The 18,810-nt window shown below is 38.8% G+C and overlaps 1 protein-coding gene across 3 annotated transcripts in view; it reads left to right on the forward strand.

The window, feature by feature from the left end:
* The window catches only part of ZNF407 (zinc finger protein 407), a 427,068-nt gene that overhangs the window by 243,571 nt on the left and 164,687 nt on the right, over positions 1 to 18,810 (forward strand). For all 3 annotated transcript variants that reach the window (XM_036884103.2, XM_036884100.2, XM_036884102.2), the window contains exon 5: positions 18,152 to 18,318. In XM_036884103.2, the coding sequence (XP_036739998.2) occupies positions 18,152 to 18,318 (167 nt within the window). The remainder of the gene's footprint in view (positions 1 to 18,151; positions 18,319 to 18,810) is intronic.

The following is an 18,810-nucleotide window of genomic DNA, read 5'->3' on the forward strand; positions in this document are numbered from 1 at the left end:
TTTGTAATTGAGTTTCTGGTCAACTGCAGAACCTTTGAGGTATTATTATTATTGCTTAGCTGACCAAAATATAGAATCATCATTTTCAGCAAGTTTATGCATCTTTGTAGTCACATTTTACTCATGAATATTTTTTGAGTTTTGTTTATATTGTGCTGAAGTAAATTTTAAGCTATACTTGTAGACTGATCCCATTCACCAGTGTGATAATTCAGTAAATTTTATTTTGGATATTGTGGTGTGGATAGAAAATATGTTAATTAGAGGTAGATAACTTTTTAAACATTTTGTTCAGCCCAGTGCTATGGTTTTATATGACTGTGGTGGTAAGTCATTTATGTTTCATTTCATCGAAGAAATGATGCAAAAATATTCATTAAAAAACAGGGCAACTGTAAAAATCCTAATACATAAATGTTTTAATGTTGTTGTGTTTCATATTTAATTTTATAAATACAAACGTTCATTTTAAAGAAGCCATTATATACTTCTGAATTATTTCAAAGGCAATACTATGGATACACATATACACACACAGAAGTATGTTAAAATGATTCACCCTTCAATAGTGCCTTAGGAGCAGTCATCAGAAGTCTTTTTGAAGTTGTTTTTTTCCCATCCCTTGTGTCTATCACATATTATATGGCCAGAATCAGGCAGTGAGAAAACTGGATTGGACCTCCAGGAAGTGCTCTGATGTTGATCAGTCTAGTGTGCAAGACAGAAGAGCTGATAGTCTGAAATTGCACTTTAAACTAAGACAGACTGTCAGTCTTTAGGAATGTTGGGAATGGCCTATTTATGTAATCAGATACTAACCCTGAGGAAGCTGTCAGGCACATTCTTGTTGTGTAAGCAGCAGGCAAACTGTGCTTTATCTGACAGACAGTGTGTAAATCTGTCCATGCAAAAATCCAAATGTTTAGTTTGCTCCTAGTCACTGTAATAATCTGCTTATTTTCATCTGCTAGAGAAGTGACGTCACGTAGCGGAATGTGCTGCCGGTGTAAGGCCCAGATAAGGCTGCCTTAGTGTCAGTCGTTCATTTCTTGATTGGCAAGGAGATAAATAGGAATTTACTAGTGGTTTGCTTTCAGCTAAAAGAATAAACAACATGTTCCGGACAGGGACAACTATTTAGCTTGGTTAGTTTACATCTTGGGAAAATGGATAGAATGCATCATGTCTAATTGTAGTGTCTAGAAATAAGTGGCCTACCATATCAATAACTGTCAAATAGTTATGTCCATAAGGGAATCATTTCTGATTTGTTAATATGCCTTTACTTGCTATATACATTTCATTTACATTTATATGCATTATATTCAGCACCCTTTCATTTTCATTTTTAAAATATCTTATTTCATTATTTGATTATCTTGATAGTAATGACTGTATGAATGTGGATATTTAAGAATCTGCAAATTAGATTCGATTCTTGAGGAGAAATTGAAGGTTTTTTATCTGGATTTATGACTTTAAAATCAGAAAGAGGTAAAGAAGAATTCAGTGTTTTCATAGATTTGTTCAACGAGACTAGAGCACCTTTCTGTGACTGAAAGTTTATTATATCAAGTATTAATTGTGAGTAGTATTTTCTTTGGTATTTAGATTGGATAAACAGTATAATTTTAGGAATTTTCTTTAAAATTTCTGCAAGTTTTTTAGGCTGTTTGAATTTTCATTCAAATCTTTGACTTGGTTTTACCAGACAAATAACTTATTTGCTAATTATAAAAAATGATTGGAGACTGTATTGATTATTTTAACCAAACGGGAAACCCCAATCCTGGATGATAGCGTTTTGTGATCAGTAACTTTATAGGCCACGTCTTTGAACTCTCACCGGGGGGAGCTTAGTTCAAGTCCAATGGAGCCGAGTGTAGCACGTGCGGCTGCTGGGCCACCGGACTGATCCTGTCCTGCCTTGGTACAGAGGGCCAGATGTGTCTGAAGGTGACCAACGATTTTTCTAAGAATTTTAACACAGTTAAGAGGGAAATAAAAAGTATACAAAAATCGGACACACTGATACAACATGAGTATCTGACCCACTGATACCAGCCTTGAATGAATGATTGCATTTCTGCTCTGAGTTCTGTGATGTTGTCATTTTGTTTGACAGCCAAAGTATAACATACATTTATATAGCCCTTTATTTAAATTATATACTACCTCAGCACAGAATAATGACTTCACATAATTGGTCAAACTTAAATTGGTTTAAATAGTTGTGAGAGTCAAATTGCCCAGATTTTCAAATCAACTAATTTAGAAACATACCTCTAAGATTTGATAATTCTAATATTTTACCTCTTTTGCCAACTCTGTCCCTATTCATCCCTGTTTAGATCTACATAAGCTCAGATAAAAGTTAAAATTCAATTGGAGGACTTGTTTACTTGATAGCAGTTAAGCTGTGCTAATATTTTCACTTTTGTTGCTCCCCAGAGGAAATTTTCCTAATTATCTCTCACCTGGGCTTTTATTCCAAGTACTTTTCTTCTATGTCTCCTGCTTCTGAATGACTCAATGTATATTCCTTAGTGCCCTCTTGCATATTATTTTTGAAGAATAGTAGATGCCAGTAACTGATACAAACTTATTTATTGTGAAAAATGTTAGCCATATTTGGGGATGCAAAACAGCTCTGTGCATATCCCATGAAGTGGTTTGTAGAAATGAAGACAAGTGTCTCTTCTGTCTTTCAGCATCTTTTCCTTAGGTTTTAGCTCTTAAGCACGTTTTTGTGACTATCATCATGTAAATGCCAGTGGAGTGCTTGTCTGTAGCTTCTGGTTAGATATAGAAGTCTCCTTTTATTAATCTTTTATTGTTACACTTTTCTATCCTAGTCTCTAAGTTTTAGCTGCGAATTTTCAATGCAGTAGTTTGGCACCTATCTGCCAGTCATTAGAATAGCTCGTTTTAGGGTGTTGGTACAGCATGCATTCACTGTTCTTTTCCTTTTACTACTGTCTTACCTTCCCATCCCTGTACTTCTGGTTTTGTGTTATAATAAAGCTGTATCAGCAGTATAGCTTATTAGAGCGTTACTTTCTATTGTTTTGTCTTACTGTCTCAGACAAATTAAAGAAGAGAGATCCTCAGGCCTTTGTCTCCTAGAAGTCAGGTCTCTGTTATAGCGGAGTATTAACGAGCTTTTGGACTGCACCCAGACGCACGGGTGGACAGACAGGGCCGTAAGGTGTGACGGGATTTCTCAGCAGCCGTGGTGGTCAGCCAGCCCCACTCGGATGCCTTCGGCTGGCTCTTCCCGGAACCCCCTCCCTTCGCTGGGGTGGGGCAGCCTCGGGCACACCTGCCTAGCACTGGGCTCAGTGGGGATTAGCTGAAGTTATTGTAGGGTCTTCTAGTTGGGACCTATTTTGCAGGTGCTTCCTGCCAACTCCATTGTTCCAGACGTGCGCGGAAATTGCGTCTGAAAGAACAGAGGCTTTGCGGCTGGCCCAGATGTGTCATTGGGAACGTCAGCTAGGGGGACACTGCCTGCCGTTTTGGGCTCTTGATAATGATAAATGTAGTTATGTGTGATCATTAAATTTTGTAGATGTTCTTAATGCTTTGTTTTCCTACCCTTCCTGTGACCACTGTGAAAGATGCCAAGGAGTTGAAAATCAGCGTAAATTATCTCTCAGTTGTTTAGAATCTTTTAGGGAGTGTATACATTTGAAAGTAGAAAGTTATTCAGAAGTCAGTACACGTGAGGTGGTGTGGAGGCGACTGTGACTGGCACTTGAGCTGCAGGAGGAGCAGGACCCTCACGCGACCTGTAGAATGAAGTGTGAAGCAAGGGCAGGTCCTTAGGGCGATCCGGTCTGACGGGCTCCCCAGTGCGGTGGTGCCTTGTTCTTGTTGAGCACCTAAAACCGTCTCTTCTAAAGTTGTGATTATGTGGTCACTGATGGAAAACAGAAGATTCTTTAGTTGTACTGAACAGTATCTATGATTAGCTGTCAGCTTTATGGCATTCACAATATAGGCTTATAAAATCATTGAACACTGACGTCTGAGCTATCTGAATATTTTTAAGTGAGGTTTCGACTTCAAAAATTCAAAGGTCAAAAACCTGTCTTTTCGGGTAAGATTCCTCAAGGGACGAACAACCTAAGACAGGCACAGTCGCAGGGGGGCCATCAGGAGAGAAATTGGGGACCAACAGAGGGGAGGCTTAGAACCTCACCCCCCCTGTTTTGAGAGAAATCTTCTGCATCCGTGGATGTTTTGTTGCCCTTGTCTAGCTTAGATTAATACTTAGTCTATAGGCACACACCTGATCATCTACATTTGCCCTCTTACAGCACTAAATTATGTTTTCTACCTTTATCTTGCATCTACCTACCACTTCAGCATTTTATTAAAAATAATAATAATAATAATAAGGGAGAAATGTGGGATTCACTATAAATCAAGTATAAAAATAAAATGAATAATCATATCTGACTTGATTGTTTATAGTTCATGATGCATGATCAAAACCGAAAGTTTCTGTGATATGACTGCCCTTGCACGGTTCATCATGTAAGAACTTATTCACTATGTAAGACCTTGTTCACCATGTAAGAACTTGTTCGTTATGCTTCAGAAGATTGGAGACTGTTCAGAATTAGGCTTGCGGTTGATTAATGACTGTGCATTGAGTCCCCTATACAGAATTTTATTGTTGTTAACAACTATTTTATCAATAAATATGAGAGATGCCCTCTCAAAAAAAAAAAAACCTTTCTCTGTAAATTCTGATTTTATACCATCTCAATAAATATTTCAACTCTTGTTTCTCTCTGAGTACTCTGATTCTATCAGCTATATAACATTGTATATGTATGACATAGAAAAGCCAACTGTGCCTTTAAAATTCTTTTTGCTTATATATATTTTAAAATTGAGTGTGTGCTTATAAATATTTTTAATACAGAAGTATATAAGTTGCTAAGTGAAAGTTCCCTTTTCTGAAATTGACACCCTTCTTCCTCCAGCCTTTCCCAGTGAAATCCAACTCCTACCCAAGATAACTGCTACTAGTTTGGTATGAGTCTGTCCCAGTTGTTTTCTATCTGGGATTCATACAGTTGTGTATGTGTGGTATGTGTGTATTTTTTTGTTAAGTGGCATATTAAAATAAACTTAATTCTGTAAGTTTTCCCCTTATTAGTATTTAATTAATTCATTAATTGAACAACAGTTTGCTAGGTACCTACTGTGCACCAATACCATGCCAGGCAATGTATGAGGCCCTGGGGATATAGCAGATAATAAAGGAGACAAACATTTTGCTGTCTTGAGCTTACATTCTGGCATAAGGGAGATTCAGAAAACAAAATTAAAATCAAATATATGCCGGTATTAAAAGAGCGATGACACTGATAAGTATAAGAGGGAAGGATCATAAGGGGTGTTCTGGTGGGGCAGTGCGATAGCCACTAGGTGGCAAGAGAAGGTGACAGTGATTCAAGACCCAGCAGAGGACAGGGGCTGAGCCCCGAGCATTTCAAGCAGAGGCAGAGTCTGCCAGGGTCCTGGGGTAGGGATGACAGGGTATGGTGGAGGGCCACCAAGAGACCAGGTGTCCAGAGGGAGGCACAAGATGGGAAAGAGGATGTGATGGGAGCTCAGGCCACATAGGCCATGGAGGACTCTGCAAGCACTTTGATTTTCCTTCTGTGCAAGATTAGAGAGATTTGGACTGAGGCCTGGCCTGGTCTGACTAGGTTCTAATAGAAACACTCTCTGCAGTGTACAGAATAGACTGAATGGCGGGAGGGCTGGGGGCAGGTACAGTAGAAGCAGGGGGCCCTGGGAGCTGTGCTGCAGGTTCTCGTAATGATCCTGTCACGGGAGGAGGGTGGGCTGGACTCCAGTTGCAGCTGAGGTAGAGAGAAGTGTCCAGGCTGAATGTGTCTGAAGAGCACAGCCCAGAGGATTCACTGTTGGGTGGGAAGAGACAGTCGCAGATGATGCCACGATTCCGGTCTGAACAATGGGAAGAATCAAGTCATGTTATTAACTAGACGAGCCAAACCATTGTCAGAGTAGGTTCCAGTTGGGGAGATTGAGGGCCAGGTTCAGACACATTAAATTTAAGAGACTTGTTAGCCATCCTGGCGGAGACATTGGGCCACTGAGTACAGATAGACCACAGAGAACCCATCCTAGCAGCAGATAATAAACTTGGATGTCCTCAGAATACAGATCACCAAAGGAGTGAGTGCAGGTCACAGAGAAGCCTACCTTAATGCTTGGGAAGGTGAGGGGGGACCAGCAGAGGCTGACCATTGGAAATCATGGGACTGTTGTGTTCTCATCAAGGAACAAAGTGCGCATCAAGGAGGAGATCGTGAGAGCTGCTGAAGTGTCTCAGCTGCTGTGTGTCTGTCGGTCAAGTCTGGCTTGTGCTGTAGTCTGACATTCCCTGGACGCCTGTGCACTAGGCATGGTGGCATGTGGCTCGGGGGTCAGGACACCCAGGCTCCCTGTGTGCTGGGCACATGGGGCTCCTCTTGCCTCATCCTTTCTGGTGCCTTCGCCCAGATGCTGCTGTGCTCTGGGCTCCACTGGGGCAGCTGGCCCTGCCTGATACTCGGTGAGACCTGACCTTCATGGAACTTTCCCTGTGGCTCTTCCTCTGCCAAAAGCCTCCTTGGTACTACCTTAGGTGAACTGATTTCTTGGACTTTAACTCATCCTTGTGTTTCAGTCTGAAAGATCTTTAATGAAAAGATAGTAGCAATAGACAAAATTGAGTTTTTTCCTTTGTATCATAAAGTCTAAACTTACCTTTCATTTTAATTATCTTCCAGCCTGTAATTTTGAAAAGTCTTTTTTGTTATCCTCATTTTGATAGCTTCAGTTAATTCCATATTTTAGTTTCCCTAACACTATACTTCTGCCAAATTTAAATATATTTTATCAACTATATCCTTTCAGTTTTTGCTTGTTCGCTTAATTATACTAGAAAAAAATTTAGTTTAATATTTGACTGCTGGAAGGTGTATAATAAACGATAATGGTAATTCTACATAGTCTTGAGTTGTTGAATATTTTAAAAATTAGTATAAATGATCTATATGCAGTGTTTGTAGATGCCTATGTGAATTTATCCTTTCAAAATAATTTAGAATGTTTAAGTAGATGAAATTCACTCATCTATTTTGTGAAAAGAAGAATCCATAGCTGTACACATCCAATTTTTTAAATACATAATGCTCCTTTGTATTGAAGCTATATTAATGGCATTGTCCTGCATTTAAGAGGTTTTCTCCATCCAGACACACCTCAGGTGTGTATGTGCTCTCCAGTTCCACTCATGTTTCATCGCCTATCACTTCATACCCATTGCACAGTGGATGTGAGCAAGAAACTGGGAAGAGCCTGCTAGTATTTCATTAACTACTTACTCTTGGTTGGATCATAGTAACTTTCAAATTCTTAAAACTTGTTTTTAATGTAATCTAATTTTAGCACTTTCCCTTGAATTTAGGATTTAGAAAGGAGCAAATCAAATCCCTTACAACATGATCTTTCTGTGTAGCTGAGTGTCAGGAAATTACAATTTAAAGCAAGCTGTGATCCATATCAGGCTCTACAATATCGATGTTGGCTTGTCTTCTGAACTCATGCTGTGCCTTGGTGATGCCCCAATGCACAAATGCCCCCAGATATACTCCAGAAGTATACTGCAACTGCTGCACTGCGGACTGAGGTCTCAGAAAGGGTCAATTTTGTACTGAATTCTGAGATTACTGGTCAATACATCTCAACCCTTCTAGCTGATCTTACCTTGAGCCCAAATGGTTCCCTAGATCATCCTGACGTGCTGGAAGGCTGACATGACAACAGAGGCCAAGACAATGACTTACCTAGGTTTGGGGAGGCTGCCTTCCCCAGCTCCAACAGATCACACAGGTTGGAGAGGCCTTTCTAAATCTGGCAAATATATTCAAATATCTAGAAATTCTTCTCCATAATAAATATGTAAGGACATATAGGATAAATTGCAAGTATAATGTATTTGTTAGTATATAAGATGCAGGGTCTATGGAACATGTTCCAATATTACAAGAAAATTTTCTAGGACAGAATATATATTTTAGTATGTACATTGAAGATAAATTTAAAGTTGTTTGGTGGAGAGAAATATTATTTTCTTCATTTCAGTTTAATCTACTGTATATTTGAGTCCTGTATAAAATCACATTTTGGATAAATAGTGATGGCCTACTGTCCCTTAACTAATGCACAAGTTCAGAGAATTAAATACGCTGATGTCAGTTGCTGGTTCTCACAGGGCCTATAGTACTAAGGGATGTAAGTCTTCCTCCATTGGGGGGTGGACCTAAGTACTACATACATCAGCCATGTTGTCTTTGGCTTGTTAATTCTGTTAAGAAAACTACTGTGCTTTTTAATGTACCCCAATAGGTCTTTACTGGGGAGTTGGGCCTTGCAGGGTTGCTGGCAAGGAATCTAAGTAGGGCTATGGCTTCCTGTGGTTGCTGTTTTAAGTGGTTGTGAAATAATAGATAATTCTTTTGATTTACTATTTATAGACCACCAGTGGTCCAGACTGTCATGCAAAATGAAGAGATGTCTTGTGCCCAGTATTTTCAGAAATAGTGATAGGGATACACACAAGGAATAAAAATCACATGGTTCTACTGAGGCTCAGACAGGCTGCTTAAGGCCAAACAATTATTAATTTCTCTTTCCCCAGCACCATTAAAATCTGACCCAAATATTATTTCTGAATCAATGGCAGGCAAGGAACTGAGCAATGTTCATATGAAACTATCAGTTTTATTAGCAAAAGGATTGGTATCTATAGGATATTTTTCTGTAATGGATATTTGCCTTTGTAAAATTTCATACATTAATGTTAGTGAAACATTTTCTTGGCCTAATGTAACACTGTAGTATAAAGGCCTTATTATGACTCATATAACTCCTGTATAAATCATTGTTTCTTGATGAGTGGGACTGTGACAAGTTGTCTGAATTGGGGCAAGTTTTTGTTGATACTCAGCTTCCATTAACATAGCAGTTGTGTTTAATTTTAACATATAAAAATTTAAAAGAAAATTATTTCATTTGATTTTGTAGTTGACTTTTTTTATTCGTGCTCTTTTCCTTCCTGTGAGCTTTCTGTTTTTCAAAGTCTTATTGGTAAAATCTGTCTTATTTACATTTGTTAACCACTTCATTCTAATACAGTGACTGGTGAGAGTGTCATCTGAAAACATCACAGAACGTTTTTCCATTGTCATGCAAATGATACAGTCCAGGGTTTTCGGCTCCGAAATACCATTTTCATAGCATCTATAGGAAATCAGCTTGAAGTATAACAATCTTTGTTAGAGCTAAGATGCTTTTTGGAAGATTGTCCATTACTTGATCAAATATGAAATTGAGCTCATCATGAATCTCAGGTATGGACATTGTTATGGGAGGTTTTCTCCCAGACGTGCTGTGCTTGTGGCTGGCATGCGTATGTACTTGCATGTTTGGTCATAAGCACTTGCGAAAGATGAGGCCACATTTAGCTCCTTAAAAGTCATAGTCCAGCAACTGTGGGAAGCAAGCACTGAAGAGAGATGATAGGAAGAGAGAAAAAGACAGACAAAGAACAGTCTGGTGGTTCTTGTCATGACAAAGCCAGATCCTGTCAGGTTACCAGGGCCATTTTGATGTGACTCTCTTTAAATTATGCAACTTTCTTTCTTCCTTCTCTGCAGCAGGCTCCCCTCCATGCCTCCGGCTCCGCTCTGCCATCCCTGCCGCCAGCCTGTCACTGCCCGCTGCCTCCGTTACTTCCGTCCCCTCTGTCCTTTCACACACCCAAAGCCCCACCTCACTCATGAACCTTTTCCAACTATTTCAAGCTATACTCACCAGTGCTTTTTCTAAACACCTTTTAAAGCTCTTTTAAAAAGTCTAACAAAATGCATAGTGTGGTGCTTTTGTGTTTGAACCATTTGACCCACCTGAGTGTTAGCTGTTGACTCGTAGGCTCCTTTTGGGACGGCACAAGTGTCTTTCATTTATTTACAGGTTTGTACATAGCATGGATCATCCGTAGATGCACAGTAGGTTCCCTTATGTAGTTTTTAATTGATCAATTGGTGTAGAAGTAACTGAACTAGTTGTAATTTGAAGACTGTTAAGATTGTTGTAAATGTCCAAAGACTGAACATTAGTCAAGGCATTTGGGATGAAGGTATAAATGGGGTTTGAAATGCATTTTATCATTTTAGCTTAAATAATTCATATTAGTAAAAACAATAATTTAAAAGAAATTCTCTTTACATGGTCTTTATACAGTAATATGAGTCCTTTGTTTGTAACTGCTATTTTAACCTTCCTTACATAAATCCAGTGTTTTCTCACCTAACCTGAAGCGATAAAATTTCATTTAGTCCAGTCTAGAGGATTGTGGCAATTTAATGTATGTCTTGTTCTCCAGGACTTGACTTCTTTGGTTAGTTAAAATTGTTTCAACTTTCTAAGCACCCCAGCTCTGCCGTACACTTGAAAGGGGGAGGTTTGAAAAGGACAGGACAGCCTGCGGCCAGAATGGGTCTCGTATGCGGTATAATTCCTTCCACCTGTTCTTCCCCTGTAGGCATTTTAAAGCCCTGTAGGAGACATGAACTATTTCAGGACTAAGCCAAACCTTTAGAAGGGAACCTAGTGGGCCTTTATTTGCCAGCTGCACTCAGTGTCTTTTACCCTGTAGAGGGTCAGGGTGCTTTGGGGGTGTGGCTTATTTTGGAGGGTGTGGCTTATCATCTAAGCCAGGGATTGGCAGACTACAGCCTTCAGGCCAGATCAGGCCCACTGCTTGTTTTTATAAATAAAGTTTTATTGGAACACAGCCACACTCATTTCTTTTTGGACTGTCTGTGGCTTCTTCTGTGTTAGAGGCAGAGTCAGGTACTTGCATCAAAGACCTGATGGCCCATCAAGTAGAAAATATTTGCTGTCCTTTACACAGAGCCTTTCCTGATCCCTGACCTAAGATACTGTTATGTTGGCAAATACTGTATGCAGGACATACCATGGAATGGGGAAAATTCTGACCAAACTTGATGGGATGGTTTTGGGTAGGCCAAAGTTTATGGTCTCTTTGACAAAAATTTCATGGGAATGAGATTTTTAAACATGAATTCAAATTTGAGGGCATAGCCCTTGAAATCCTTGAATGTATTTCTTTAGAATGAGACATTCTCTTGGTTCGTAGTAGACTAAGGAAATTTGGGATTAATATTCTGTTTAGTGCTCCTCCCAGAAATAATTTTGACACAAAGCTCTTCAACCTTTGGATTGAATTGAAAGGGCCGGAAAATATATTTCACAGCTTTTAGAATCTGAGTGTTATGTTAAAAGGTCTTCAAGTGACAGGCTTTGGCATGAGTGAGGTTAAATTTCTTTTCCAACTAGTTAACAAGGATCTAGCCTGTTAATTAGGCTAATTATCACCCGTTCAGGGCAAAAATGCGCTCAAGCCTCTTGACTTAAGTAGCAGGCTCCCCCGTGAGCTGTATAAGAGCCCTCAGGGGAGGTTTACTACTTTCATCTGTGAGCCACACGTGAGCCTGAGGAGTTGAATTTAGTAAATGAAACCTTTCTAATCTTAGATCTTTGTGGCTTCTTGATATAAATCATGCTCATGTTTTATATATAATCAGAAACAGGCCACTCTCAGAGCATAGCCTAATTTAAATAATCTGGATATTACTATTACTATGGAATATTTTTGGTTTCAGGAGATAACTTCATTCATTGAGTCAAAGTTTTTATTTGGGCTTCATGTACACACACACTCACATATTTGGGAGGAGATGGTCAAAAGGACCCTGCATGTCTTCATGGTTACTAGCTGTCAGTATACCTTTCCAATTACTCAATTTAAAGAAACTAGAGATTTTTCTCATGTAATTTAAAGTTGCATATTTTATTTAGACATGCGTATAGTACTTTGAAAGCTGTGGAGTAATATTGGGGCATTTAATGTGGACTTTGTGCCTGTTTACATAAATAAGTAGTTTAAGTCTAAAAGCAGTATTGTATATTTTATTTAGATATTTCCTGGGCCAGAATCAGCTTAGGCATTTCACAGCTCTGGTGCTTAAAGATATCGTATTTGTTATTGTGGCACAATTCCATGAACTTCTTAGGTTTACTTTGTTATCCTTTGGGGTACTTTTTCAGCGTAAGGTGCTCACATGAATTAATTGAGCATTGTAGTCACTCTTCAGTGGCTGTCTTTATATGCCTTTGTATGTGCTTCTTTGTTCAAGAAAGTGATTTTTTTTTTTCAGTTATATGTGCAGCTCAGCAGAAATTCATATGGTAACCCCACTGGGCAAAGACTCCATCATGTTCTATTTTCATTTCATCTCTTAGTGTATTATTGCCTAATTATTGAATTACAATAATTAAAAAAGGAGGCTGTTACTCCAAAGAAGCTGCCTCCTGCGCACTGGTAGTTTGTGAGTAACTTAGAAATTGCTGAAACCAATTCGCTAGTACATTGGGCTGTTTTGCTAGGAATCATACAAGCCTTGCATTATTTTCATAGTTCCATATTCTGTATTTACCCAAGAGACCAGCAATTCCTGTCAGGTAAGGTTTTGCAGCATCAGTTTAGTTATACAATAATTTTGAAACAGCCAACACCTCTGCTTAACAGTTTTGAAAGATAGTAAGTGCATGATTATTTAACATTTTGATGAAATCTTGCCTCCTCTTTTACTAAAATTCATTTGTGCCCATACAGATCGTGCTCATTGCTGGAGTTTTTTTGTGGAAGTGAATGTGTGTGATGTATTAGTTTAACAAAACTGCCCCAAGATGTCATGTAGAGGAGGTGGGAAATATTGTTTGATTGCTTAATGAAAATACTCATTGTGAATTTTGAAAAATTTCAAAACCAATGTAAGCATTTTGGACAATGTTAACATACAGCCGTATTTTGGATGCCTTCTTTTCAAAAATAAAACTGTACAACTACTGTTAACACTGTATCTCCATATGCACTTGTTAACCCCTTTTCAGAAACAACCAGTATCCACAAATGAACATGTCATGCATGTTTTTGGATGTCGACTTCATATATTTATAGTTAACATTTTTCCTTTCATTGAAAAATTCTGTCAGTCATATAATTCTGTACCTAACTTTGAATGCAATTACATTTTTATGTTAACCAATCTAAACATGGGTTACATTAACCCATTAAAACATTTACGTTTAACCCGTGCTAATAAATGTAGACCTACTGGTTCTGTTTTATGATTAAACCCATTATGTATCTACTCCCTAGCTGATGTATATACTTAGGATTGTTTACATTTTAGTGAGGGGTAATGTTTTTTACATGATTTTACTTGCACGGAGTTTTTCATTCATGCCTAGCTAACCTGAACTTTCGGGGAGAAAGGAGGGCATAGGACATCTATAGCTTTACAAAGCATTGCTAAGCAATTTTATTACAAATTACCCTGAATTGGAGGATTAGAAAAGAACACAAAAATATACCAGTGACAACTCTTACCACATTTTTTAAGTTACAAGTATCAAAATACCTTTATCTTCATATATACATGTGGTATATGCAGAGTTTATTATAAAGTTGCTAATAAAATGAATGAATAATCCACCTCATAGACTTTAAGATTTTGAAAATAACATTTAAAATTATAATTTGAAGATAAGTATAGAATCTCTGTTAGGTTGCTTACCTGCTGTAGTAATGTGGAAAGATAAAGTTAAAGACACAGCTCAAAATAGAAGTTACATATTTTGATATAACTTTTCTGCCCTTTAGGCATTGAAATATAGAAAGTTGCTCAAACAGAGTTTCTCTAAGCCAGAAGTATCTATTAAGATAGTGCTATTCAATAATATCAAGATCGCTCCCTACTAATTCTTTAACTTTGTGCATAATGCCATCACCACCTCTGTGAGAATTTCTAGTTTTTGTTATGTATCTAACAATGGAGAGATGTAGTATTCTTTCTTCAAAATTTGAGGTCTAGTAATGTAGGTTTTAGTCTTGGTCTGTCATTACAAATCATGTAATGAGTGATTTTAGAGAAGGTCCCCTTGCCAGATTTATAGGGAGAACAAAGGCCCTGAGCCATCCCCAGTGTGGGAGGGGCAACGTGTGGCAGTCAAGGAACCTGCCATGACTGCGTCAAGAGTGCCAGATAAATGCTTAAAATCTGAGGAGCCCTTGTAAGTTTACACTACAAGGTGAACTCTTAACTTTTATGGAACAGCCACCCACATGAAAAAGGGCTTCATTCCAAAAAATTTCAGCTTCATAGGCATCTCAACCCCTGGCAACCAGGCACTTCTTAATGACCACCCTTCTTAACATTGGCAGGAGCTGCTAAGGATGTTATGTGTTAACAGTCTACTTGTAAAATCATTTCCTTCAAAATGCTCCATCATCTCTCCATCATCTTGTAATTACCATGGTTGCTGCATTTGGTTTTTTTGCCTGTGATTTTTTTTTTCCTTTTGAAACCTTTTAAGATCACTTTATACAGTGGAGACATCTAGAAAAGCATGAGGAAAGGGAAGGTAACAAATTGCCCTTTCTCACTTACAGGTCTTAAATCATTGTTTGGCATTGGGAACTTCCTATAAAACATTATAAAGTAGCTAGATTATATAGGAGCTGGAAAGGGAGGCGTTCCTCCTCTCCACCCACAGGTGGACCTCTCCTGAGCACGCTTGTTATACTTCTGCTACGACCTGTCATACTGTTTTTTAGAATTTAATTAGTAAATATTTGGAATTTAAAAAATTAATTAAAATGTCTAGAATATGAAGGAAAGGATCTGAAACAAATATGGAAAATATGGATATCATGGATATCATCATCTGGGTAGGTAAATCTTAGTGGTAGGTATGCAGCTCTGTTACTTTAAATAAATAAGTAAATAAATAATATGCTTATTATTTATGTTTGAGCACTCACACTTTATGAACTGAACAAATGCTGAGGAAGCAGAGAAGACTGACTAGTGTGAGCATTGGGAGCCGCAGGCAGCCTGAATGACCCATTGTCACACACAGACCTCACATTCTGGCTGATTCTGGTGAGAGTAAGTGAGGAATGAAACCCTCAATCACCACTTCAGCTCATCCAGTTGGTCCAGAACGTTTCTAGAACAGCGCTGTGCTCTAGGCACGTCTGTGGCCTTTGGGACGTAAGATGAACCAGACACCATCATACTGTGTGTGCTTTTCTTGTTCCCCTTGAAGTTGTACTCTTGTTCACCTTTGTATATCTTTCCAATGACCCACCATAATACACTCGTCACAATAAAAGAGATGACTAGCGAGTTTTTGTCACACTGACCTCTTGTTAATATATTGTAAATTCAGTTCAGCATGAAGTTTGTTGTGGAAGACCACTATGCTTGTCCATCATTTTATATTGTGGGATGCAGCCCAGTGCAGGATGCAGGGCTTCACTTCCCTCTGGGAGACTTGCTGGCCATTCCGAGTGGAAGGGGGCAGGTGATCAGAGGCACAGCTGATATGCTCGGTCAAGGCCTCGCCCTTGAGCCGGTACCCTGTTCATGCGCTCCCTCTTGCCAGGTCCGCCTGCGGATTCTGCCTTTTCCCTTTGCCACCTGTCTTTTGCATCTAAATTAAATACCACCTCTGGGAAACCTTCTTTAATATAACTTTCCCATTAATTTCTTTTCTTTTAAATTGATGCTAGTAGTTTACATCTTTATTTTCTTGTACTGAGGTTATTTTTGTGAATGGTTTTTCTCCCTTTGTAGCCATGATTTTCTTGAGATTATTTTCCTCTTTGTTGCCACTTTCTAGAGCAATGTTTTGGGCATAGTGGTGTTCAGGTCTGGCCAAAGAACATCCAGGGCACACGTGAATACTTTTCTTTCTTGGGTCCACGTGGCAGAGCAGAACTGTGCATTTTAGCTCAGGTTCTGCCCAGGTGCCTCAGGGTGGGCTTCCTGAAGGCCCCAAGGAGAGCCGGACGCCTTGGCTGGGTGCCATCCTTCCCAACTTGACACACGAAGGCAGTGTCTGAGACTCACAGTTTGTGCCGGTCCAGGAAGCACCCTGCCAGAGAGGAGGTCTCCTCTTCGTAAGGACACTTCACACTGGCAATATTTCAGGCTCCTTTCAAAACACCCACACATGAACCTATCTTAATAAAGCAAATTTTAAAACATGTGAGGTTTTCTGAAAGTCAAGCGGTGGCCTTAGTTCTTTGTTATCTGGCTTTTGTCATTTCGTGACAGGCACTAAGCTCTAGTTTAACATTTTTATTACATATGAATAATAGAGTACATATATTGAGGTTTCATGGATGTAATTTTGTTAAATGTACATCATGGTAGATTTAAAAATGAGGGATTTATTTTGTCATTCATAAAGTTGTAATACAGTCCACAGAAACTATTTGTTAAAAGATAGCATCTACTTAACCTCCTTATTTATTTCTTGTAGGAGAAGGTTAGATCCACAATAAATACATGAAGAAATAAGTAGATAGGGGAATTTATCTTGGAAATAAGATCCTTGTCATGGTTTTGAAATGTTAAATTCATGAAGACCCGTCAAAGAGATATACGGACATGATATTTTTTTACAGTGCATTTCGAAGCATTTAGTTATATTTGTCATTCTCTAGTACCAGTAAGCAATGATCAAATGGTACAGTAATTTCAAAGTCAGCCTGTGTTAATGGGTGTAAATACAGTGTCTTTACACATATATTATATAGATAAATTAATTGTCAATTTTAATATTAATGAAGCACCTAAGATACTTGACATAGTGCTTCTTAAATATTTAGTAAATTTTACTTCTGTAATCAAGAGAGATTTTTATAAAAGGTATTTTCGTAGTTCGATTTACAAGAATTTGTGAAACTCTGATAATTTGTTAGAGTAATCTACATCTGCCTCAAAATGCAAAAGCTAATTATTTGAAGCTTGAGAGTCTCTTTCTTCCCTTATAGGGCTAAGGAAGTTTGTGAACTCATCGTTAAAGCCTGTATGGAAAGAATACCCTCATTTTATGTCTTAATTATATTGCAACTCAAAACACAGATATTATAATCCTATGTTTTAAGTTGCATTAACTTGCTAAAAGTGTAGCCCAATTTATGGTAGTCACTCTCTTTTGTGGCATATTCCTTATCAACTTACTAAAATATTTAAGTTTGAATATTGGGTTTTAATTTGCTTTTATTTGCTCATTATCCTGAATTAATTAGCTGGACACTATAGTCAGAGGGATTGCTTTAAACTACATTGTATCAGTAATAAAAAGTATTTCAGCAGTGGTTTCATGAATTCAGGTGAAAAAGAGGCTCAACCAAGGAAAGTATTGTAGTTTTTCGTGTATGTTCATATTGCTTTGATTATTAAAGGTATTAAATTATTTTTGTGAACTGTGGGGTTGAAATGTTTTCTGATGTGAGTATACATTTGTTATTTTCAGTCTTTTTCCATACAGGATATAATTGTTTATTTTTCTCAGTGCTTGTCCTATAAAAAGTTACCATCTTATTTCTGTTCACATCCAAGGGAACTTTTTATATGCCCATATGGCAATACAGAAGGACACCTCGTTCAGGAAATGCCTTAGGGTTTTCCTTCTCTCCCAGGAGCACGGTGGTGTGGGCAGTTGGCCATGTGCAGACCTGCTGTAGGCAGGCTCCCCCCCGGACGGCCGCCCACAGCTCCGGCTGCCTCCGCCCAGCAGAACAAGGGCTGCTGAGCGGTTTAGTATGGATAGCTTTTCATTTAGCCTCTGCTCTGACAGCCCATGCCCTGGATAAGTGGTGTAGGCCTGTACAGGTGAAATCTATTCTCACATTTGCCTCAGGGGTGACTGGACTGTAACAGAATTTTTCAAACCCGTTGGGCCCAACCGCAAAGCAGAGAATAAATGGCTCAAGTGCCAGGCCTCGACAGAAAAATCAATGCCTGGTTATACAGACATGACAGACCAGGCCTGCTGTTCTCCTCACAAAGTCTGTGCACTCGCCACATTTCAGGGTTAAAACATGCTCCTGTCGGAGGCCTTAGGTGCTACTGTGTGGACAGTATTTACGGCCTTTTCTCTCTTCTTCATGCAGGAAATTTACATGCCACTTATGTGATAGAAGTTTCACAGAGAAGTGGGCCCTGAACAACCACATGAAACTCCACACGGGAGAAAAGCCGTTTAAGTGCACCTGGCCCACGTGCCATTACTCATTCCTCACGGCCTCCGCCATGAAGGACCACTACAGGACACACACAGGTGCGCACAGCTGTGCCCGCGTCCCGGGAGGCCGGCGGGCTGGGCGGGCGGCCTAGTAATCATCTCAGCAGCAGTCAATAGAAATGATTTCCTGTTGGAAGAGTTGTCTTAAGGTTGTGGTAATTATATATTAGAAGGTATGGTATCATTTCATCGTTTTCGATCAAACTCAGGGTAATTTTAAAGCGACATTTCAGTGTGCATGTGCGTGAGTGCACACGTGTATGTGTTCAAAGCAAAATAAGATTCATATTTATAATTTCATTTATGTTGTGTGTATACATATAAGCTTCTGTGTTAAATGGTTTTAGGTTTAATCTTGACAGAAGATCATTTCGGCGCGGTTTTCACAGAGGGTTAGTCTTACATTTTGTAACAATTATAAACTTAGTGCCATAATTTTGAACATTAGCAAATCTTGGTTTTATGTACCATTTAATAAATTTTAAATCAAATTAATATTTCCCTTAAGAGGAGAATGCTGGCAAATCC

Source organism: Manis pentadactyla, chromosome 6 (assembly GCF_030020395.1).
Source record: "Manis pentadactyla isolate mManPen7 chromosome 6, mManPen7.hap1, whole genome shotgun sequence".
NCBI classification, from domain to species: Eukaryota; Metazoa; Chordata; class Mammalia; order Pholidota; family Manidae; genus Manis; species Manis pentadactyla.